At 31.7% G+C, this 24,400-nt stretch overlaps 5 protein-coding genes across 7 annotated transcripts in view; 3 read left to right on the top strand and 2 right to left on the bottom strand.

The window, feature by feature from the left end:
- Positions 1 to 5,648: 5,648 nt before the first annotated feature.
- LOC119830349 (SET and MYND domain-containing protein 4) lies at positions 5,649 to 11,445 on the top strand. Its single transcript, XM_038353330.1, has 7 exons — positions 5,649 to 6,021; positions 6,359 to 6,554; positions 6,676 to 7,035; positions 7,111 to 7,752; positions 7,862 to 8,077; positions 8,378 to 8,501; positions 11,214 to 11,445. Exons 1-7 carry the CDS (start codon positions 5,697 to 5,699, stop codon positions 11,403 to 11,405), a joined length of 2,055 nt encoding a protein of 684 aa, XP_038209258.1. The 5' UTR covers positions 5,649 to 5,696; the 3' UTR covers positions 11,406 to 11,445.
- On the bottom strand, positions 9,137 to 11,990 carry LOC119830351 (dynein light chain Tctex-type protein 2B-like). The gene is made up of 5 exons (XM_038353332.1): positions 11,894 to 11,990; positions 10,987 to 11,032; positions 10,762 to 10,885; positions 10,248 to 10,397; positions 9,137 to 9,945 (listed from the first exon to the last, which is right to left on the bottom strand). The coding sequence occupies exons 2-5, from the start codon at positions 11,000 to 11,002 to the stop codon at positions 9,780 to 9,782; spliced, it is 456 nt and encodes a 151-aa protein (XP_038209260.1). The 5' UTR covers positions 11,003 to 11,032; positions 11,894 to 11,990; the 3' UTR covers positions 9,137 to 9,779.
- Positions 11,991 to 12,238: 248 nt separating this feature from the next.
- On the top strand, positions 12,239 to 17,201 carry LOC119830378 (stress-activated map kinase-interacting protein 1). Its single transcript, XM_038353376.1, has 6 exons — positions 12,239 to 12,729; positions 13,020 to 13,409; positions 13,711 to 14,039; positions 14,362 to 14,534; positions 14,825 to 14,963; positions 15,304 to 17,201. Exons 1-6 carry the CDS (start codon positions 12,404 to 12,406, stop codon positions 15,501 to 15,503), a joined length of 1,557 nt encoding a protein of 518 aa, XP_038209304.1. The 5' UTR covers positions 12,239 to 12,403; the 3' UTR covers positions 15,504 to 17,201.
- Positions 17,202 to 18,185: 984 nt separating this feature from the next.
- On the bottom strand, positions 18,186 to 19,163 carry LOC119830146. Its single transcript, XM_038353041.1, has 4 exons — positions 18,986 to 19,163; positions 18,808 to 18,892; positions 18,629 to 18,712; positions 18,186 to 18,512 (listed from the first exon to the last, which is right to left on the bottom strand). The coding sequence occupies exons 1-4, from the start codon at positions 19,080 to 19,082 to the stop codon at positions 18,245 to 18,247; spliced, it is 534 nt and encodes a 177-aa protein (XP_038208969.1). The 5' UTR covers positions 19,083 to 19,163; the 3' UTR covers positions 18,186 to 18,244.
- A 1,459-nt stretch (positions 19,164 to 20,622) lies between these two features.
- Positions 20,623 to 24,400, top strand: part of LOC119829949 (rab GTPase-activating protein 1-like) — a 27,299-nt gene continuing 23,521 nt past the window's right edge. For 2 of the 3 annotated variants that reach the window (XM_038352693.1, XM_038352694.1), the window contains exons 1-3: positions 20,623 to 20,763; positions 20,854 to 21,003; positions 21,548 to 21,757. In XM_038352693.1, the coding sequence (XP_038208621.1) occupies positions 20,863 to 21,003; positions 21,548 to 21,757 (351 nt within the window). In that variant the 5' untranslated portion in view covers positions 20,623 to 20,763; positions 20,854 to 20,862. Of the gene's footprint in view, positions 20,764 to 20,853; positions 21,004 to 21,547; positions 21,758 to 24,400 lie in introns of those variants that run through there. The other variant, XM_038352695.1, reaches the window with a different exon arrangement.

Here is a 24,400-nt window from a genome sequence, read left to right as displayed (position 1 = left end):
AAAACGCGCAACGACTACAAACATCCTCACCTTGCTTATGACATTGTTTATCGCGTTTAATTGTCAGATAAACGGACATTACACTCGATTATATGAAATTATAATTGTCATGATGTATTTACGTTCGAGACCTTTGTACTAAGGAAATATTTGTATAGGACATCTTCCGTCAGAACAACAGAGATATGATAATAAGCTTCTATAATTGCGTGATTCATAAAGCCTTCTCGGGTGTAGTTGACTGCGGAAGTGTAGGACAGATCCCTGACCAAATGACACAGATTTGTGACTATTAAAATAATTGTAATAAGGTTGCGGTAGTGGCTTGATAATGCCACTATCCTTGTTAAATGAAAAAATGCAGTATCTTAGTCGGCTATTATAAATATTATATTTAAAAGATCTTTTAATATAAAAAAACCGTACTGAATTATTTAATTAACAATTTTTTGATTATTCTTAAGTCGTAAAGTCTAAAAATAAAATATTTCTAAAGCAATAAACTAGCTAACTAGTCAGTTAGTTAGTTTAATTGCAATTCCCCTTTGTTTCTTATTTATTGCGCGTATTATTGCGCGTGAACAGTAGGACTGATTTCGCTTAATCCTTCTTTTGATGTGTGGATCTTATGAAAGAAAAGTTTTAGAAAAAAACTCCAAACCATAAAAAATCAAGAGAATTCATATCTAAAAAACATATATCAACTTTATGATTAATTACGGAGGTGTCATTAAATACAAAAGTTTACTTTATTATTATTAAACTCTTTTTAATTTCTATAAACTTTTTGTATGATGCATTGATACCTTGCTAACCTTCGTAAACCTAATAAACCGGATATAAATAACGATATTTGTTTAATATCATAAACGCACAATAAATTTATCATTTTAATTAAAATGGCATTTCGCTGCATCCTTGTACCATCCGCATAAATAAGAAAATAAAACAAACAATACACTTTGATGTTGTTATACAAGTCACGTTATAGAGTTAAGCTAAATTTAATTTTACTTCATATCCGGGTAGCCGAGAAAAATTTATATCATTTATGTATACGCCGCGCAACTCGAGTACCTACTACATAAAAATGAAAAAATAATTTGCATGTAACAATAACGTAGATACATACAAGAAAATAGAACAATTATTACCATGCGATTTCATTATTTCATGCATCAAATGTTCTACCTAACTATGGACATTAAATAACGTCAGCAAACAACATACTACGAATAATATAATATTAAAGCCTATGTTTTTATCTCTACTATTCTACTATCTCTTCTAATATAAATGGAACTTAACCTTGACAACATTGACCTGATTTGAATGAAAGTTGGTACTGTGATAGTTTGAGACTCGAAAAAGGTTAGAGGTTTTTTATGCCAGAAATTCGGTGAAGACGACGGAATTGTCTATCTTTTCCTTCAATAACCCGGGTAAGCCGCGTTCTGAAAGCCATATTCTGTACAATTAAAAAAGGCATTAGCTTAGATATCAATATTTTGATAATTGCCACTTATCCAAATAACTATACTTATATATAGGAAAGCAGTTTGCCCTCACTACAAGTAATAAAACTTTTATTAAGTATAAATCTAGGAACAAACAATTTACAAATCAATCAATTATTATTTATATGGCGCTAATCCTCAGTCAGCATACGCCGCGCTAATAGAGTAATTGTCACACAACTCAGGCGCATAAACGACGATGGGAAACGCATTGTACAATACTTCCACGTAGAACGCCGTGCTATATAAACAATTATATAATGCATAATAGCATCTGTATATGATATGGGGGGTGACGTCTTAAAGCAGTACTAATGCCAGTGTGGGAGAAAGACAAAACTATACAGGACGTCTAGCGCCATCACTTTCTCGCACTGGAATAACCTCTCTAATAGTGGATTTCTATTCCGTACGTATTCGTGGAACATACGATTTGTTATCCCTACTAGTATTATAACAGACGGTCCGGCTTCGTTTGTGGATCATAGTATATAATAGCACTCAGGATTCACGTTGAATGAAGAAGATTGATAAAATTTTCGAAATCGATAAAAAAAACAAACAAAACTCTTCAGCTTTATATTATCATAATATATATATAGTATGTAGTCAATAGTAACAGTGAATGCGGAAATAACGCTGGACGTCTCTGTCTGCCTATTTGCCTCGATTGAACCACTGAACCGATTTATATGAAATTTTGTTCAGAAATAGTTTAAGACCCTATAAAGTACATAGGATTTGTATTATGCTAGAAATTATACGAGAACGTGGGAACTATGGGGGTAAATCCTGGGGCTGTCTAATTTTTCCTGTGACTACCAGGGAAAAGCCGTAGTGAGTAGTATTATTAAATTTTATAATAATTAGTATCATAATTAATTACCATTGTATAAAATCGTGATCAAAAACATTTTAATTAGTTTCAAATTAAATAGTGTCGATCCAGCCCTAGGCATCTCCACGTATTTACTCTAGATGGTTGCGAACCTTCTATGTGAAAGTAGAACAAACAAACAAACAAACATATTTACACAATATAGTTTGTAAGTATACCATAGTACAACGGTGATTGACGTTATTGAAGTCAATTAAACTAACCTCCCCGCACTTTAAACGGCAGTTTAAATTAAAAAATGAAATAGCGCTTCATTGTAAAATTTGCTAGGCGCTTCGCTACTATACTATACTATACTATACTATACTATACTATACTAGTAATAAAGAAAGTCATAGAATGATATCGAAGTGTGGATAACCGGGAAGTTATTGAGAAAATTGGAAACCCGATATGATATCACGTTTATTCATGGTCTGAATATCACTGGAGTTATAATTTATAACACCTACGTTACATAACACTTAATCATTATGACGTTACATTGATCGATCGTCTGTATCACATATCATTACGTTAATGACGACGTTATGTGTAATGAACTACTGTATTAAATATTTGTCTCGGTAAACATTATAAAAGAAAAAGATTTGATTGTATTCTTCTTTTAAAGTAGGTAGCCATCGCTTGAATTGCATTTGCCGCTTTCAAATATAAAAGTTTGCTCACAGGCTTTTCATTAATGTTTCCTATAAGTAATTTTAAACACGATTTTATAAGTTTCACCTGTATGTTTGTTGTAATAATATGTATGTCTCCTGTAGACTCAAAGTGACTTTAAACAGACACATCTAATTTAAACATTGTATATTTATCAACGATCGGTGGCAATACAATAATTTAATGCGATCTTATCCTAATAGGGATCGCCAGGATTAAATAACTTTCACTTCGGGTAGAGCAAATGAGACAATTTAGTTGATTGTTTCTTAAGTATGCTTTTAAGTTTTTTTCAAATTCATTATTGTTCTATTCTCAGAAGAGAAAGAGTCCTACACTATAGGAAAAAGCCATATTTTATCGAATATATGATAATTAAATGTATTGAGTACCAAAAAAACGTAAGATATAGAAAACATTTATAATATTTTTATATCATGTACTAGCTTTTCTTCTTGAATCACTCTTTCTATTTAAAAAACTCATAAAATCCGTAGCGTACATTTAAAGATTTAAGCATACATAGGGACGGAGAAAGCGACTTTGTTTTATACTATGTAGCGATTCAAAATTATATATACATTTTTTAAATTTTTTTAACAGTTTGAAACTGAATATTTTTCCTTAACGTACCTACTTTAATTTATAAAACAAATGGCTTGCAATGTTATATCAAGCTATTTGAAAATACCAAGTCGACGAAATTTCTAGAACGACCAACGTAAAAAATTTGCAATAGCAAATCCCAAGTCCATTACCCCCATCATTTTGTGTGAGGTTTTTTGTTCTGTGGGTAGATATAGAATCATTAGGGCAGGGAGTTGAGGCGTTTAAATTGTACAATTTTTTATTTGTAAGTAGGTATATTACGGCTGATTAACTTCATCTGATGGTAAGCGATCACCGCTGCCCCATGAACATTTGCAGAGGAAGAGCCTCAGCAAATGTGATAATTGCGAGCAAAAGGGCATTACATTAATTCTGCTTTGCTATTTTACCTACTTTATGTGTTTATCTACACTAATGTTATAAAGCTGAAGAGTTTGTTTGAACGCACTAATCTCAGGAACTACTGGTCCGATTTGAAAAATTCTTTCAGTGTAAGATAGCCCATTCATTGAGGAAGGCTAGGCTATATATGTACCACGGGCGAAGCCGGGGTGGACCGCTAGTTATTGATAAAAAATAGGAAAATGCAGGCTGACTGCGTTAATCATAGTGGTCATAGATGGACAAACAATCCATAAAAAATTGTTTCATACATGTGACAACCCTAATCTTGTGACGTATGGGATCCACGGATGAATGGTTTTGACCTTCACAAATTCTACGTAATCTTGAGGTGACTCCAATGGAATAAAAAATATGGATACAATATACCTACATAACATCCACCTCTTGTTTACAAATATTACGCCTGACCGAATCTTAAATACAATATACTGTTGGTCATTGAACCATAATAACGTAATTAGTATAATAACAGCGGTAAAAACATGTTTTTTTTTTAATATACATACAATGTTCACCTACTGTTTAAGTTTATATATTTTCATTTAAAAAAAAAAGTACTATATTTATATTTGCCTTATATATTAAAAAAATTGCTAACCCGGTAATCCTTGATTTGCCTTACTCATATCATTTAGAGGTGTTAAATAGACACACAAAATTTTCAAAATGAAATTGGTAAATCCGAACGATTCGAAATTGAATATTTCGAAAGATTTATGTAAAGACACATCATCATACAGTGTAACGAAAAAGATTTCGATCTCACATTTTTTTTAACTATCATCAAATCAACACGATGATTTCCTTTCCTGGCTTTTTCAAAATCAGAATGTACAATTCTCAGATAATTAAAACATCCAATTTAAAGCACTGCATGCACGTATAGCCTTAAATTATGAATTCACTGTTGACTAAGCCTTTGAACTACTTGTACAAATCTCTTTTTATTTATTATGATCATAATAATAAAGAAGTAAAGAATCTAGATGACCTCAGCACATTTCCTCATTATTCTGTCTGTGTACATAAGTTCTTCGGATACTGAATTCTCAGAAAAATACTGCTTTAGAATTTTTCCACGATCTCACAGCATTAATAAGCTACCATTATGGACATTATGATGCGCAATTATTGTTAGAAGAATCATTTTAGTGATATTCTAGGAAAGAATGCTAGTAGGTATCTGCTAATGTACCTATATAGTTTATTTTCGAAAGGTAAATTTATGAACATTATTTAACTGGTTTTTTTTATAATACCGTTTCAATAGTTATTTACAGCATACTTGTAATGTTCAAAGAATACTTTAGAAGTTTCTTGAATGTATTTAAGGCAATTAAACATAATATATATGTGGATGGTATATTTAGGAATATACACGTACAATATTACAAAACATTAATAGACAATGAAAGTGTAGTTCAAAACATCGGACTGAACAGATCAGATGTGCGGGCCAAAAATAAAAATAGAATCAGTCGCCACCGCGTTACACCGGCTTTCACTAACCCACTGAGTTTAACCTAAAATATTATATTTGGATAATGCACTAAGCATTATCCAAATATAAATAAGTGCCAAAAGGAACAGTAAATTCAGGCAACAACATGGCCGGGGAAGATGAAGGGTTCTTTAAAAATTTTCATGAGAGCATTAGCAACGCTCTAGACGACGTGACAAAAAATAATTTCGCAAATTTCGAAACAAACCCAAAACGGGTATCCTATTTATCTAGTTTACCCATCGTAAAATCCTTCGACCTTGCCGCTGAAGTGGAAAAGTGTAAAAGTGGCGGACAGTTCCCCGTGAAAAAGGATTTAGAGAAAGCACGAAACCTGAAAAATGAAGGCAACAAAGCTGTGCAAAAAGGCGATTGGGTTAAAGCCATGCGTTTGTACAGCATTAGCATGTTATATATGCCACAAAAAGAAAGTAAGTCTTAGTTAAAGAATCATCTCATTTTACGGTACTCTGTAGGTTAAGTTGCAATATTCATGTTGGTATTATGTAGGAATCGATATAGTTAATATTATGAGCATCAAACTGTTAACTGTAATGGAATAAACTGTGTACCATCATTATATGATTTATTTAGAAACTTTCATTGAATGCCTTAAAGCTATTTAGTACTGTTATTAACAACAATTGCCATATTATTCAATAAAACCTTTAATCCCTGCTGGGCGAATAAGACCCACACAGAATAAGTTCTAACAATTTACCTATAAATAATTTACCATACCGTACCATTAATTTTATATTATGACAGCCGAAGAATTGTCCATTGTGTTCGCGAACCGATCGGCGGCACTTAATCATTTGGAACGATATGAAGAGTCCTTGGATGACATAAAACGGTGTATCGCTTTGGGCTATCCACGGCATCTACGGTACAAAGTTTACGAACGTAGAGCAAGGTGTCTGCTCGTTCTTAAAAGAAATCAAGAAAGCATTAAGGCTTTCCAGTAAGTATTATACGTTGAACGAAAAATCAAACCAACTTAAACATGTATCGATTACACTTATATAAAATAAATTATGAAATCAAAATTTCAGATGCCATTCTATAAATTCTTTTTATTTCAGAGACACTATTTTAGCTCTTGATGAAGCTAACACTTTGGACAAGGAAAAGAGGCAAAAGCTGAGAACTGATGCTAAACTTATGCTAGAAGTATTGAACAAGGGTCAAGTCTTAGCTGGTCATCCTAAAGACCCTGAACCAGTAACTAAAACGCCACCTAAACCAAAACTCCCAGGGAAACACAATTCAAACTATCCTGCCGCATCCGAAGCTATCCAAATAGATTTTGATGAAATTAGAGGAAGATATGCGACAGCAGCAAGAGACATTCACGCTGGAGAAACAATTTTGATCGAGAAACCACACAGCGGAGTCCTTTTGGGAGAATATTCTGCAACACATTGTCAAAACTGCTTCATTAAGTAAGTAAACACAAAATAGAACTAAATGAAAAACACATTATAATATTTTCCATTAAAATTTAATAACTTTTTCAGATGTCCTATACCATTAGCGTGTCCAACGTGTCCAAACGTCGTTTTCTGTAGCGATAAGTGTAAAGAAACAGCATTGAAATCGTATCACAGCTACGAGTGTCATATATTACCATTACTTTGGAAGTCTGGTTGTTCAGTGACTTGTCACATAGCTCTGCGCATGATAACTCAAAACACAAAAGAATATTTCCAAGAAATAAACAAGAACTCAGATGCGCCACCTCCCTTACCGTATAAAACTAGCGATTACAAAAATATTCTCAAATTGGTTTCGCATGAAGACAAACGGACAAAGCAAGATTTCTTACACAGAAGCCAAATGGCGGTATTCCTAGTTAAGTTGCTGGAATTGAGCGGATACTTTGACGATAAACCTAGAGATAAGCCCATTGAAATTGACGAAATCAAATCCATGTCGATATCGAACAAACACTTAGAGGATCTAGAATTATTCGGTGGGTTGTTGTTAAAAAACCTCCAAGTACTTCAATTTAATGCTCATGAAGTATTTGAGCTGCAATGCCCAAAGCCAAGACTTGAACAAAATATAATAAAACACAATGGAGTTTCGGTCTTCATTGCTGGCGCTGTATTCCCAACGCTCGCTCTATTTAATCACTCCTGCGACCCTGGTGTAGTGAGGTAAGAGGGTAATAGTAAGAATTAGTTTGCAAAATGTAACTTGCAAAATATCGCATTAGAATATAAACAATTCAATTTGTTTTCATTATCTATATGCTATCGATTGTAGATACTTTTGTGGACCATACATCGTCGTTCGAGCGGTGAAAAATATAAGAAAGGGAGAAGAAGTAGCCGAGAACTATGGCCCTATTTTCACCACAATGCCCAAAGACAAGAGACAGGCGCAACTAAAGGACCAATACTGGTTTGACTGCAAGTGCCTTCCCTGTGAACAGGATTGGCCACTATATGAAAAGATGACTGAAAACTATATGAGATTCAAGTAATAAGAATATTTTTTATCTAAGGAAATACATTTTTTGTTATGTGTTTGTCATAGTTAACAATACATTATTTCTTAAGTGGAGAAGCTAAATAAAAATTTTCTATTAATTCTATTTATATAATTAGTATTTTCAATAAATATAAGGAACAAAGCATGATAGATGAACATACTCATAAATACACTTACACACATCTTAAAAACATTTTAGATTTCAATTTTATACAAAACAAAATTCCTAATCACCCATTGTTTCCCGCGCTTTTTAACTCCACAAATTAAAAGAGCAACAATTTTCAGATGCGATTCAGACCAGCCGTGCTCCAACGTAATACCCGTAGCACACGACTGCACGGAGTTCATGGTGAAATGTGGTCTGTGCCAACAGTATACGAACATTCTGAAGGGGCTAAAGTCACTCCAGGTAAGTATATTCGAGTTCCTATGGTTACGAAACAGTATGAATTGTGAACGCTTCTTTGATTATAGAAAAGGTCAAACATGAGTGTAAGCTGCGATGAACAATTAATCTTATTTCTAAAAATATAATAGGATTCCTTTTTATATATAATTTGCTTTGTTGGATTGCATTAAAGTGGTTTTATTAATTTTGCAATTCGATTTTAATGTATATTTGTAGCAATTACTTTATTCGTCAATTTAATCACGAACCAGATAAATTATTTAAAAAATATATTTTTTAACAAAAATATTTACATTTTCGTTGTCCAGACTATCCGATTTTCCACAAAAACTGTTATGGAGAATGATAACTCTAAGATTTATCCAATGTTCGTACGGAAAAGAAACACGCTGGTATTTTTATTAACATCAATTTTCATAGAGCTAATTGATAGTCACATAAGGATTTCAGACATTATACATCGTGAAAAATAAACGAATATTGTAAGACAAATATTGGCGACTGTGACTTAATAAGTATGAAATGTTGTAAGCATTTGTTCAAACATTCGCATAAAATAAATTTCCGCGAAATTTTTTTATCTATATCGTGGTCTTGACATTAGCGTATGCAGAATTTAATAATAATATAACAAATAACTGTGAAAACAATTTTATTCCTAGTTCATTAGTCTATGTTCAAAATTCATACACTTAAAATTGTACATTCAGCTTATATTTTGTGTACAAAAAACACAAAGATACTTTTAAAACAAACGCCTTAATTCTAACACTATCTCTAAAAAAATAAAGATATTGTAAAACAAAGACACTTAAATAACTTAAAATAATTTAATTTAAGTAAACATTTTATGAAGATAAATTTAAGGCACACACATTATTTCATTACCTCGTAACATACATTTTTATGTATATAATATACTTAGCCAACAAACTGTCAGTCAAAAGATTTGACCCCTAATTTATTTTAAGTTTACATCAGATCAATGCGGTAGACAAATCTTTATTATCCAAAATCCTTATTCAAATGACTACGAAAAACATTATTAAAAAGTAGAAAAGTCGAACCAGCCGTTTTTTAAAGTTCATTGACGAATGAAATTTTATGTTTTTGCGCCGTATATTTACCACTTGAATTCAGAAACTGTATGTAAATTTCGTATGTTAACCTCTGTATCATAGAACCAGTATTTAAAGCTGTGCTTTGTAATGGCAGATCACTAGATCAGTCCAATGTTACCAGCTTCTACGTAAAAGTTTTCAATAGTTTCATACAGATCTAATACAAATATACACCATAGACAATAGTATAGCAGAACAATGTATCATTTCTATACAATTCATCTGCATAATCGTCCGTCTCTGGGTCCCAGATACATCTTTGACCACACTTCACACCAGCACCTTTCATTTCTATTATTGTAGATTGTACCACTATTTTGTACCTGAAAGTTAATTTTAAACATAGACTGTTTATAGACATACATAAGAGAGAACCACTGTCAATGAAAATATAACATATTCATAAACTATATTTTACTCTAATAGTTCTGTTTTCTGCTTTCTATGTTTTCGATTAAAGTGTAAAAGCATATACTAAATGTAACCTATCCTAATGACTACTCTTTTGTAATCATTAAGATAGGTTACATTTATCTCATCTTATTGAATAAGATACATATTACAGAAAATATGGACAATCTTTAATTATTTTATACTTATATGAGAAAACAATACAATGCAATACCTTTTCATATCAAGATCCTGAACACGTTGTCGTACTGCGTTTGCAATAACCTTAGCCCACCGCGGAGCTTGGTCGGCGCGATACTGCCTCCCCATTAGCTGTTCTTGCATAGTAGACATAATGATGTCCCTTACGTTTTGTGCTTGAAACCTATTGAAAAATTCAATATTACCTTTATTACTTTCCTTTAACTCAATGTGCAAATAATGTTAAATACAATTCTACTAATAATATAAATGCGAAAGTTTGTAAGGATGTGTGTGTGTTTGTTGCTCTTTCAGGCAAAAACTACATAACCAATTGCAATGAAATTTGGTATGTAGATAGCTGGACAACTGGAATAACATAAAGGCTACTTTTTATCCCAATATTCCTACGGGATAAGGGCTTATGCGGGTGAAACTGTGGGGCGCAGCTACTTTATTATAAATCCGAGAATTACCAGTTACCAAAACCTGACCACCTCTCTGGCGACGTAGAAATTAAGAGAAAATTTATGGCTCACTAGACTTACTTCTCACCAAGTCCAGGTCTAACTTCATATTTGGGTGGAGCGAGTGGTTTTTGTGTTTCAATCGGACTGACAGCAGTTTCACTCTCAGCACCACCTGTATCTACAACTTCTTCTTCTTCAGCCACTGAACGTTAACAAAAAATGCAATGTTATAAAAAGATAAATGATAAACAATTATTTCTTAGAGGACTTGGTTGGAAATATATAGAGAAATTAAAACCTCACCTTCTTCATCAGCCATGTTGACTTATAACCAAGTTAAACACTTCTCCTGCAATATATATAAGAATAAAATTTTTATTTCAATACATTGTCTTCTAATTATAAAATTGAAATTTGTTATTTAAATAAAGTTATAGCAAGAAAATTAAGTGTATAGTTTAATTGGCTAGTTCTTATGGGAAACTCTTATGACAGTAATAAATCTGCATTTTTGTATTTATTCTTCACAGGATACAGAGGTGATGTACAAGCTAGGCCGTGCTGCTATGGAAGAGGGAAAATATGGACAAGCAATGAAAAAATTAGTTGAAGTGTTAAAATTATATGATACTACACTGGCGCCTCCTTATCAGTCTTATTATGATTGTGTCCAAGATCTGCGTCGCTGCATGTTGTCACTTGGCAACTATAGTATCGTATAACTATATAGCATATTGTTAACGATTCTGGTGCTTGATTGTTTCCTTTTTAATAAATTGATAAAGAATAATGTGTTTAATTAATAGTTTTATCACTACATATTAAAATAAAACAGTCCTTCAAAACAGAGGCAATTGTCTCTGTTCGAGATAAATTATAAACTACTGTCAATTTTCCGATTCACTCTGTTTTCACAGATGGTTAGAATGGTTCTCAAAGGTTTTACAATAAGATTTTGTAATATCATTTGTTAAGTGTTAGCTAGATAAATATATACAATATTTGATGGATTTGACATCTGCCAACCCGCATTTGGCCAGCGTGGTGGATTATGGCCTGAACCCTCATAGGAGGCCTGTGTCCCAGCAGTGGGAACATATATGGGCTGATGATGATGGTATGAATTTACTAATAAGTAGCTAAGAACTTTTTCTTGTAATTTTTATTTAAAGACATTTGACATGTTAACGAAAGGTTTTTGAAAACTTACAAGTAAATTATCCAAAGAGATTTAAACGAAACAAACGCATAGCCGGTGATTGCAACGATGATCAATCAATCGCTGGTTACTATAGAAACATTAAACAAATGACAATGTCAATGTCATCCAAAAGTCAAAAAAAAGTATACAAGATGCGTTCGCTATATTCTCCTTATCATAATTATATAAAATAATTATTAATTCACATTTAACTCAAATTAAGGAATTTAATTTATCGGCTTATGAATTCTGTTTTGCATTTTTTTTTCTATGAAGGTACTTTTTATTTTTTCACCAAAGACTATTACAAAAGACTACGTTTATAGTTACCTGTAAGTACAGTCCATTCATAAAAACAGATAATACGAGAACGTACGTACCGCGTACGGGATATTTTGTTTAAGTCTACTACTGAAATATTGACATGTGTTTCATTTGTAATTTGTGAGCCGTAAACTAAAAAAATAATTAAAGCCTAAATCTAGCAAACAACAGTGAAAATCTTAAGATAACGACACCATGGCTACTTACGACAACAAAGCTTGGCTACTAAAAAATATAAGAGATGCGTTTATTGCTACAGACGACACCGGTTTATGTGAAATTGTGATGGCAGGGGAAGATTTTTCAAAAATATTTCAGACTAAAGCCATGGAAGAAAAAAAGCGCATCAAGGAAAGAGCTATTAGTAAGCCAAGTACAAGCAGAGGTAAAGAAAGTTTTATGGAAGAGGACGAAGAACGAGAAATTGCGACTCAGTTTGATCCCTATCCAGACATGGAAGATAGTGATGAGGATGCTTTATACGGAAGTTGGTTTCGTCACGAGGAATTTGCAGGACACAGGCGGGTCTATCTATTTTAATATCTATATTAATATAAGTAATAAATTAATAAATTTGAACAGTTTGTTTGAACGAGCTTATGTCGGGAACTACTGGATCGATTTCAAAAATTCCTCAATGTACCACAAGCGAAGCCGAAGCGGACTGTTAGTACTATAAAAGTGTGCGAAAATATCCATATAATTCACAAAAAAATACTAAATATCTCATTACTCATTAAAATCATATAAGTCAATTAAAGAAATATCCAATAAAGTATATATAATTATTATTATTTTTTAATTTCAATAGGCAAAGGTCAAACACAGCACAGTGGTTGGACAAAAAAGAATTAGCTTTAAAAAAGGCAGCAAAAATAAAAGTTATAAAATGGGAAGGCCCATACCCACAACTAACAGATGAACAAATTGCAGAAGCTTTTGAGAAAGTGGAAATCAAAAAGCCAGAAAAGAAAAGGTCCCTATTAACAGAGCAATTAGAAAAATGTCCAGATTTTCCCCATCGCCAGTATCTGGAGTATGCAAAGTTTGATGGCACAGCACAGCTAGGACTACCCACTAAAGCCTTTAAGATTTTTATGACAATGTTGCCAGAGAAACATCAGAATTACCCCGTTATTGTTTGTGTTATTGCCAGTGCTAAGATCAAAGACTTAATTGGTTTCACGTGCTATAAGTACAGGTACGTATTTCTTAACATGCTCTTAATATCAAATTAATATTTGCATTTAAGACCATCTATGGCCTATCGGTAGGAACTTAAGTATAGTGGTGTAGTAACTATAGTGATATACTGTCTAATATTCAAAATATATTTTTAGTTTTTTGTTGAATACATAGAAGGAATTTATTCATATACATGTATAAAAATTTAAAGTTTATTCTAAGCAATGAGGTATGTTAGTTACATGAAATATAAGGAACAATAAATTTTCAATAGCAATATATTCAAAAATACTGATTTATTTAAATATCTCTTCCAGCATAGAACATCCAGAAGTCACACTAGGATCTGTGCATGATTACGGCCTTTGCATAGCAGAAGACGATGGGGAAGTCGACTGGGCATTCCCATGTCTGGATAACAATGAACCATGCTCAAAGTTTGGCTTCACTTGCCTCGGCCTCATTGATGTTAAGACTAAAATTAAAGTAGACACACATCCCATACCAGATATTGAAATGGGACATGCCTTTAGCTATTTTCCAAAAGCAGCTGTGTCTGGCCAGAGTAATGTGAACTCTTCCAGACAACACACGGAGGGTAGCGATACTTCAGAAATTAATAAGGTCATTGATTCTGTAATGGAAGGTAAGTGCACTTCAGTACCTATTATGTCAAGTGAATATATGTTTATATCAAATAAATGATTTGTTTGAATTTTTTTACTTGAATTAAATTAACCTTCAGTCTAGATATTTATTGTCTAATTAAATTCTGACTATGCTCACTACATTATTTATTATGTACTTGCAAAAAATTTATTAATGAAAAGAACACATACAAATCTTATTATCAATAATCCACTAAAAACTTGTTTAACTACGACAATTAATAGTATTATAAATAGTATCTAACACATTGAAAATACAGTACTATAATAGCATGTATTTTTATCTCATCATCATCATAGGTAACAAAGGCTTTGGCTTGCAGTCCGGAACTCCAATAACGGATGCACCTCAGGATAAGCTATACAGGGTACAACTTTTACACAAAATGAGAACCAGCACACCAGTTCAATTGGGTATTACATTGGATCAAATTGAAGTGGTCCCATTGGTTACACAAAAGCATGCATTTTGGGTGAGTACAAATTTAGCAATATTTTAAATAATATAGCCTCATGCGTTAATTGTTGTTTGATCAAGGCAGTAGGCACATATTACATTGATGAAAAATATTTTGTCAAGTCGCAAAAAAGTAACCCATCCAATTCTCATCCATGGCAACGGTATGAATAAGGAGTACATACACTATTTCAAAAACCTCAAACCTGCTTAATAGATTTGAATACTGTCATATTTTTTTTTTATATTTTAAAAATAATTATTCTTTTATATTTTTATTAATAATTATTCTTCTTTCCTTTTCAGTCTCGACCTAAATACTTCTTACACAGTATGAACTCGGTAGCATGGTGTCAGATTTTAGAAGCTAAAAGCAACAAGACTGCATTTCGTATTTTATACTCGCCTAGTCATGATACTGCTTTCAATGATCGCTATAGTGCAGGTGTGTTATATTAATTATTCACGGCAAAATATTTGAACAAAAAATAACTTTAAAATTGCATTAAATGCTATTAAAAATTTAAAAAGATGTATCGATAGTAAATTTTAAATATAATACATACCTATCATTATTGCATAACATTTTCTTAGATATTATGCACTATAATAAAACTTAAATCTCATTCATTTAGAGGATGTTTGTTGGTTGTTGCATAATCTGCTGCAAAATTTGGTATACAGATAATAGTTTAATTTGCCACAAATACTCATCAGAATATCGTGTCTGATACATGAAAATAATAGAGAAAACAATTTAAATCTGCAAAACATTTAATTTTCAGGCAACACCAGTGCATTTCAACCTACAACAGTCTACAAGAAGCACGACTTCGAATGCGATCATGACACCGCAAAGAAAATCGTAGACAAAGTGAACACAATATTAGACTTAAGGAACAGCCCTTGCCGACGCGAATACAAAAACGCCAAAGAGAAGAAACTCCAAACCCGACGGAGTTTCTACACGAAGCAACTGAGTTGAGTCCAATCCCCTTTATATGTACATAGACCGAAAGTTCCTTTACACTCAGATTCTATGTCGACTGAATTATTTAAAGTTTGCTGGTTAAAGTACACTCATGTTGTTAATTGGATAGTAGGTCTTGAAGGTACAGCTTAGAATTATAATGTGTGTACACCAATAAGGGTTTATTGAAGAACTTTTACATGGAGATGCCCGGAAATTAGGACTTACTGGCTTACACACATTGTAAATGGGATTTTGATGAGTTTACTATTGTTTCTCATTCAAAGTTATGACTAGTCATAAGGTACTTTGAGTATTATAAATTATAATTTTTTTGTTCGCATAACTATGAACAACCGTAGATATATGAATATCATGTTATACAGCTGCCAGATGGAAATAGTACTGCCATATGTGTTTGTGTGTTGAAATACCCGTCCCTTGCAAAACTTTTTTATTTTTAAAGTAAGGTACAAGTGAATGCGAATTAATGAGTACTTAGACTGAGATTGATAGTACTACATTTGAATTATATTTTTATGTTCCTATGTCGTTTATTGTTTTAAAACGGAAAAGCATTTGCTTTTTGTACTACAAGTATAAATAAAATGATGCCGCACATAATAATTTGTGTAAATATAAATGGTCCATGTCGGTGCCTCGATTATTTGAAACAATTTACAAACATTATGCCACAAGTCTTAAGATTTGATATCGAAATAATTAGTAAAACTTACTGGTTTTATGCAGAAGTTAATGTGTGATTTTTTTTATTTTATACTTTAATATTTTATTTGTTGTTTTTATGAAGTAAAAATATGAATAACCATCTTGGAGATAAAATGTTACCATTTTGGTAACAATAACAGGAAAATTCACATGAAATTCTGATGATGTTCTTTTCATTTTAAAATTGTGTGTTAATATTTACAATGAAATTTTATTAATAAATTTATTTTATAACACAGAGTAATTATGTAATCACACATTAAAAAAAAGCAATTCTGTCAATGTAAATATGAATGCAAGGGTAAATGTTGTTTTAAAATGAATGCATTTTTATAGTTTTGTATTAATGATAATAGTAAATGCACATTGTCTAACATTATTAACAATATTTTGTTTATACTGGTGCAAATCCAGACAGTGAAGAACAGAAAAAATGTAAATGTGATAATGAAAAATGATAAAAAGAATATTAAAATGAATGATATACACATAATATATTCCATTTCTTAAACTCAATTTAAGCAATGTGCATTTGAACTATAATTGATGAGGTGTATATGTATTAATGTAAAGGATTTCTTCTTTAAGTTTAATATTTTTAAGTTGTTGTAACTTATTTTAACTATTAGTGATTTTATGAACAAAGTTCATACTTCTATGCATTTTTTAAATGTTCAAATGCCGAATTAATTATGTCGATAACATCATGAGCCGTTTAAACATAGTTGATCGTAAATAACTGGCATAAACAAAATACGTACCTACTCTTTATTGATAACCAATTACTCTAAAATAATCTCAGTTGCTCTTACAAACAAACTATGTACATGAATGAAATATTTTACATACTACACATTTCTATCTGTTTCTATGAAATGTTATTTTGTCATTTTATGAATAATAATGATTATGATTATTGTTTTTGTAAATGAATGAAATTGCGAGTATCTCAATAAATTGTTATCAATTAAATGAAAACTATTGCCTTTATGCATAATTTACACCCAGAAATGCTGTGCTCCACGGTTTCGCTCTTGGCATAGATACCTCTTGTTGTCTTTCTCTAAAAATGGACTATCTAACACTGAAACCGAACCAGTAATTTCCAAAATTAGCGCGTTCAAACAAACCAACACTTCTGTCTATATTATTAGTTATCTAGTCTAACAAAAATTTTGAATCAAAGGCATTCTGGGTAAGATGAAGAAGTCGCAGCTTTTAAATAATTATTTATAATTATATTCATCAAACCACTGGTATTGCTTAAAATATGTCAAGTAATAGATATGATAAATGATGAGCCTCCCATTTCATGCTGTTGGTCTGTTGGTCTGAATTCATACATATTTAATTTTGAGAAATTTTGAAAGAATAGAAAAGTTATCAAATCAAATTCAAATATTTTCTATTCTATTTCTATTCATTACAATGCTATAAAACTAAAAATTAAATACTTGATTTTGTCCATAGAAAAGCTACAGTCTTAGCAATTTCAAACCAAACCAAAATAGACTTATTAACTCAATTTTAGGTAACATTCATACTAATTGAAATTTAAATGCTGGCCATAATATGAACATTTCTTAGTAAAACTTTCAAAAATAAAAAATAATGTTAGTTTATTTATATATACATGTTAACAGCTATTTACATCTTATTTAATACGTTACATTATTTACATTAACAATTAGAACACAGTTTTTTATATGGCATAGGTTTTTATGGATGTATTTCTGCCTTGCATAATAATTTATTTTTTTCTTGTATAATACAAAGCACATATTATTTATTTACAAAACACTAAAAACCTATATTATATTTTGATGTTAATTCAAACTAATCCTACAATTACTATTAGCTTATTTACTTTTAAATATCTTAATGTATTGAAGACATGATTTATCTTAATGTTTCATAAACATACATATTCGTAAGCAAAAGATTACTAGTCACTCTAGCACAATACAATTTTTACATCATCAAATACATTCATTAATTGTACTACAATGTAGCAAAAAAAACAGTAGCTATACAGAGTCAATGGTACTATTGTCCAGAATATAATCTGTGATTTGATTTACTTTGTCTTCACAACTCCTCAATACAACATCATCCAGTTCTAGTGCTTTTCTATAGAACGCTTGAGTTAATTTGACTGATTTCTGCAGCTTTTGCTGGCTTTCCACTAATTTAGAAATATTTACTTTAGCTTTAAGAAATTCCATATCCTCACTGTTTAATACTGAGTAATTTAACCTTGATCTACTGGAAGCCTTTGCTGACATTTGGTATTGTCTGAAAATTAAAAAAAATTAGTTATGTAAGACAGATCAATAATTATTTGCCTTGTTATGGAGATATTACCAATATCGGTAACATTATGACACAATATCATATATTGCAATACTTACAGTCTAAGGTCATGATATTCATTCCTCCTGCGATTTACCTCTTTTTGCCATTGTTCCTTTTCTCCTTTTAAGAGTTCATAATACCTGAAAGTACATATACATTTTTAAATCGCCTACAATCCAATTAGCACATACAATAAGTTACACACAATTTAGTTGTATACAATAATTACTAATACCTTACTAGTTCGTGATTACATCTATCACCCTCTTCTGGGTTGCTTTTAGCCTCATCTTGTAAATTTTCTGATAGGGGCTGCGACACTAAAAATGTTTAAAAGATTATATCAATAATATAGACAAAAAAAATTAAATTGGGATAACAAAACACTAAAATAAGATTTGTAAGGGACGCACCTATAGAGTCGCGCCTTTCAAAGAATGTTGAACGACGCCGCGGTGGAGGAGATTTTAATATTCTTTGAGGATCGTTATCAACATCAGAGGTCTCCATAACTTTTCTTGTTTATTCACCCACTTTTAAAAGTAAACCAAAAACTTCACCAAACTAAAAGTTCAATTTCAAATTTCAATTCAAAACAAACTGACACTTTCAAACGGACGCAGACGCCACATTTGACAACAAATTCATAGATAAAAAAATATCTGCAATCTGACTCGGAAACTTTTTAGTCCTCTATTATCAGTAGATAGGTAGATTTATTATTTTAAAGGAATAAATGAAAAAAGCAAATTAAAACGAAATTAAACGCGTATACTGTATTTTACAGCGGGTCACTTGCTTGTTGTTGACGAATGTTTGCTGTCGTCTCTGGAAGAAATATTTGGCCATTTTTTTAGCTATTAGGTATATCCCTACTTCCCTACTAATATTATAAATGCGAAAATAACTTTGTCTGTCTGTTACACTTTCACGCCTAAACCACTGAAGCGATTTTGATGAAATTTGGTATGAAGATAGAACTGATATTCGGACATAGAATACTTTTTATCACAAAAAAAGGGTAGAAGGGGTTGAAATAGGGGATGAAAGTTTGTGTGAAAGTTCGTTATTGTTAAAGCTATTTTGATGAAATTTGGTACGAAGTTGGAGCTGAACTTGAACTACTGAACTGTAAGGACCTACCATGCTTTTTAGAAGATACAGTTTTAGGTCTAGACCTTGGGAAAGACTCTAGGCTACTCTTTATCATGTCGCGCGATAAAACCGAATTCCACGCGTGCGAAGCTGCGGGCGGAAAGCTAGTTAGGTAATATCATGCATAGTCGTGCGAATGTGAGATATCCCCAAAAAGTAATAATAAAAAATGCAAATGAATATAAAAATCATAAATCAGATAGTTTTGTAGTGATTAATGGTACTTTTTTTTTGCAATTTTATATTATTATTATTTAAGCATTTCGCCAACAGCCTTGCTTGTGAAGTCAAAAGAAATGACAGATAGACCTGGGATAAACTTTTCAGTATTTCATTTAAATAGGTTCAGTGGGTGCATGTCGAAGAGACAGATAGCTAGATAGAGTAGCGATAGTTACAGACGCTTACAAATTTGAATTTAGCTTTTCTCTGCTAAATGAATTCATTTACAATCAATGGTTGTTATTATATTTCTATATGTTTATTACCATACAATGCGTAATATTAAAAGATGGCCACAAATGTGGTAATTTCGTTTAGAATAACTAAAACTAAAATATGGTAATTTCGTTTAGAATAAGTAGGTATCTTCCGTGATCGCTTTATTTCATTCAAGGGTAAAAGGACAAACATGAATATTATTATGTTAATTGAAAGGACTATTGAAAAAAATGTTACCTGCTCATTTAAATAAACAATGTATGCAATCGAAGACAGGCAGATTTAGAAATAAACATTTCAAACTTATGTCTCAAAGTGTAAATGAGCAGATATAGATGGTGTCGCATTAATTTATATGTGATTTATTTATTTCTGTATTTTATTTGTGATAAAATTTTCATTGCGTAAATTGGTTCTTAATAGATTTGACGTTTTTGACATTTTGTTTGCTTCGGCCGTACAACATTCTTTTTGGTAAATATAAGTACACATAGCTGCCGCATTCGATTTTCCATCGCATTGTTTTCTTTTTTTTATTAAAAATATTTAATTGCTAAAATGTCTTGTTCTCGAAAGAGAACCTAAATATCAATGGGTAAGATTATATAAGCAATAATTTGCGTGTGTATATATATTTTCTATAAAATGTAGACATAATTGAATATGAGTTGATGTGGTGTTTTAGCAAATAGTGATGGAGTTCAGTGGTCGTCGCACAAATGAGGTTTTGGACCCGGTAGAAATTGAGTTTTTTTCTGATCGGTCGCGTACCCCGAGCCCTACACCTGTTTTATCAAGTAATGTGTGTTGTGATCTCGAGGACATATTAAGCGACGTAAGTACTTGCATTGTAAATAATTCTGTGCACCTGTGCAGCTTGCAATTGCTGTGATATCTTATGTGTACACAATTATACTTGTATATATTTATTATGTTTACTGTTTGTATGTAGTTACATATCTACACGGAATTATTTAATATTACAACACTTTCTGTTACCTATATGATTAGATTACATCCTATGTCTAGGATTATTCTTACAATCCTATAAACAATATTAAAGGACTTATTTAGGAAGGGAGAATAAAGTATACAAAAGATTGATTAAAAATGACTGTAATAAGTGGAAACATTGAAAGTCTTGTGTATGGTAATTGTAATAACTACCTCTATGGTACAAAATTTGATCAACATTATATGAGTGGACTTGGATCAAATATCAATTCATATTTTTTGCTAAAGCTGAGTTAAAACTGAGGAGTTCAGAAGTTGAGTCTTGGCAGATTTTTTATTTAATTAACAATTTCAAGTATGACAAATATCCAAAACTAATAATCTGTGAGATATACTTAATTTTTATTGTTACATTGACATTGCAGGCTATTTCAGAGTCTTTACAAGGGTCACTTCGGATCAGTCGCAGTCAGTTAATAAACCAGGAACTCACTATACGCCCCGAAGCGAATATAGAATCGAATGTTCCGGAAGGATTAGATCTCTATAAGGTTATTTTTGAAGTTGAGAGTGATACAGAGACTAGGATGGGAGATCTGGAAGGTGCTTCTCTGGATAAACCAATAACAGACCAAGTAAGTGGATATTGTGTGATATCTATCTTCTTGTTATGAATTTCATGTTTTGTTTTATATTGTATACTAGCAGTTCACCTTGATTTCACCTGTGGTATGTTTTATTCTCTCCATTAGAACCTTTCTTGTGCTAAGGCAAAAGAGAAACTAAACATAATGCGAATTGTTCTAGCCGCTATCCAGTTTTACAAAACATTATACTTATTTTTTATTATATAGACTGGGATTTCGGTTAAGTGACCCCTCCACCACCACTCTGGTGGTTCAAGCTGCTATCCAGTTTTACAAAACACTATACTTATTTTTAATTATATAGACTGGGAATTTGGTTAAGTGACCCCTCCACCACCACTCTGGTGCTGGCTATGCGCATGTTATCATTTGTTTACTTGATCAGTTAATTAGTCATTTGAGACCAAGAAAAAAAATTTTTTTAAGCAGGTCAAACATTTCCATATAATTGAAGAAGCATTGAAGTAGCCTATACAATTATATGAATTTTTTTATGCCACTTTTACTAAAACTATAAATAAAAAAAATACATCAGTTCAAAGACTGGAATAATATGTTTTGCATATATAATATATTATTTATATACTATTATTATTATCCTTAACCACTATTCTGACAATTTGTCTTGATCAATTTCAATAATTTCATAGCATTTTTGTGTTTATTATTAGTGTATCAAAATGCTAGTTATTAACACATTTTAAATATTACTATCGATTGCCACAATTCGAATTGCTAATTGCTATTGGCATTAGCGGTAAACAACTTGTACGCAATAAATTCGTTATAATATCCTTTGTAACTTTTACCAATTTAGTCGACCGTAAAATGAATAACTGGGCCACCAATTCCCGCGATAAATTGACTTAGCTGTTAACGCGAGCCGACGGTAGAATCAATGTTGGAAATCACGGACAATGCGGACTTGTACACAAACACACACCATCACATGTGTGTGTACAACATTCGTCAGAATGTGAGGCGCTTTTTAGAATAAAAAAAAACATACATGCAAGTGCAACCTTAATAAGCAATAGTTGACTAATTTTACGAAGATAGGAACAGAATAATAAGTATCAAATTAGTTATTTATATAATTCGTACAGTAGTAACGCAACATGTTGTAATAATTAAATAAGCCGAATATAATAAGGAGAACATATAAATATACTGAAGGAACTCTTTGATAAATTAAAAAAAACACGATCAGGAGGCGGGATTTGAATAGGTGTCCTTTGCCGTACTGTGGCGACGCCGAGTTTTAAAAATATAAGCATGTTGAAAATTAAAATGCTGAGGTCCTTTCTAGTTTTAATTGTACATCATATATATGATCGGCCATAAGCTATGAAAATAATGAGCAAATTCTTCTTTCGCATTTTCTAGGTTCTCTCATTAACTGTTACGCATAACTTAGTCTTTTAAATCAGCACGAATATCCCAGCTAGTCTTGACGTGACATAAAAAATGTAATAGTAACATAAATTTTCATTATTTGTACAATCGCCTATAAAAATTATTATTAAACCAATTATTCTTACGTAACTTCGATAAAATACATAGGATTTAAGCTGTCGTAAAACTCCAACGTTAGTAATTGCATTAGGTGTTGAGATTTACATCCACGTTGGGAGTGAAGTTTTTATAGGTTAGTAGGGCATCATGTTACCCAGATAATGTTAAAGGTCAGAAGTCCGACATTCTGCTTTTATTTATTTTTCCAGTTTTCGTTTTTCTTTATTGTCAAATGGCAACATAGCATAGTAACACATTTTTTAAATATCCCCTATATTTATTATTTTTTTTTATTAACCATTCAATACAAAATAAAGATAAGCTGGAAGAATTAAAAGAGAGAGAACGTTCAGTTAAATAGATTGGGCATATGGTCGTATACGGTCCGTCTACACTCGAGAATAACTAGGCATTTGCTACACGATATTCCGATAAGACAGGTGTATCTGGTTACACTTAATCACTTATTTTCTTGGAAAGAGAGGGTCTCCAAGGGTTTTCATTTAAAACTTTATGAGAGTTCGCGTGACGTCTTGATTCGCGAAATACATACGAACATTTCTATAGCAATATCACTGCTTATTTTGCAAAGTCGGACTCGCGTACCTTGAGTTCTATGCAAACGTGTAGGTAATTATAATATGAGTGTCCTGAAAGTTATGCTTGAGTTTACAGGAAGTTCCCTGAACGATTTGATTTCCTTACGAGCATAAACGGCTATATCATTTGATATATTTGGCTTAGAAGTTTGATTTTTTCAAAGCTCCAAGAGGATTATGTGAATTTCATGTACATATGAATTTTAGCTTGATGTCTGAATTTCTGATGAACTCCATGCGTTTCTGACAAAAAGGGCCTTGACTCTTGACGTCCAACAAAGTGGTCCTATAAGGGTTCCATTTTTTTTTTCTTTTGAGGAACGGAATCTTTATTAAGGTGTATAAAATCTTGTCTTATTGTTTTAATATCACTACTAGGTACAAGATACTGTCTTCTCTTGATCTTGTCAGATGGCAGTAATATCAAATAGCACACCTGCAGTTGTATACTTAGTCTGGCCATAAATACTGTTACACTTAATTATAAAAAAATATTACATTTGAATTTCGAATCTGT

Source organism: Zerene cesonia, chromosome 11 (genome assembly GCF_012273895.1).
Source record: "Zerene cesonia ecotype Mississippi chromosome 11, Zerene_cesonia_1.1, whole genome shotgun sequence".
NCBI classification, from domain to species: Eukaryota; Metazoa; Arthropoda; class Insecta; order Lepidoptera; family Pieridae; genus Zerene; species Zerene cesonia.
The sequence above is the reverse complement of the archived record's forward strand: the minus strand, read 5'-3'. Positions and strand labels throughout refer to the sequence as shown.

What these genes read in the sequence shown, in the direction of transcription:
- LOC119830351 (XM_038353332.1), bottom strand. An exon ending in AGACCTGGACTTGGTGAGAA is followed by an intron (nt 10,398 to 10,761) that starts GTAAGTCTAGTG and finishes ATTTTTCAATAG; the next exon opens with GTTTCAAGCACAAAACGTAA. An exon ending in CAGGATCTTGATATGAAAAG is followed by an intron (nt 9,946 to 10,247) that starts GTATTGCATTGT and finishes ATTAACTTTCAG; the next exon opens with GTACAAAATAGTGGTACAAT.
- LOC119830349 (XM_038353330.1), top strand. Translation starts at nt 5,697, where the DNA reads ATGGCCGGGGAAGATGAAGGGTTCTTTAAAAATTTTCATGAGAGCATT. An exon ending in TGCGACCCTGGTGTAGTGAG is followed by an intron (nt 7,753 to 7,861) that starts GTAAGAGGGTAA and finishes TATCGATTGTAG; the next exon opens with ATACTTTTGTGGACCATACA. An exon ending in AGGGGCTAAAGTCACTCCAG is followed by an intron (nt 8,502 to 11,213) that starts GTAAGTATATTC and finishes TATTCTTCACAG; the next exon opens with GATACAGAGGTGATGTACAA.
- LOC119830146 (XM_038353041.1), bottom strand. Translation starts at nt 19,082, where the DNA reads ATGGAGACCTCTGATGTTGATAACGATCCTCAAAGAATATTAAAATCT. An exon ending in TGTAATCACGAACTAGTAAG is followed by an intron (nt 18,713 to 18,807) that starts GTATTAGTAATT and finishes ATGTACTTTCAG; the next exon opens with GTATTATGAACTCTTAAAAG. An exon ending in GAATATCATGACCTTAGACT is followed by an intron (nt 18,513 to 18,628) that starts GTAAGTATTGCA and finishes TTTAATTTTCAG; the next exon opens with ACAATACCAAATGTCAGCAA.
- LOC119830378 (XM_038353376.1), top strand. Translation starts at nt 12,404, where the DNA reads ATGGCTACTTACGACAACAAAGCTTGGCTACTAAAAAATATAAGAGAT. An exon ending in GAGGAATTTGCAGGACACAG is followed by an intron (nt 12,730 to 13,019) that starts GCGGGTCTATCT and finishes TAATTTCAATAG; the next exon opens with GCAAAGGTCAAACACAGCAC. An exon ending in TTCACGTGCTATAAGTACAG is followed by an intron (nt 13,410 to 13,710) that starts GTACGTATTTCT and finishes TATCTCTTCCAG; the next exon opens with CATAGAACATCCAGAAGTCA.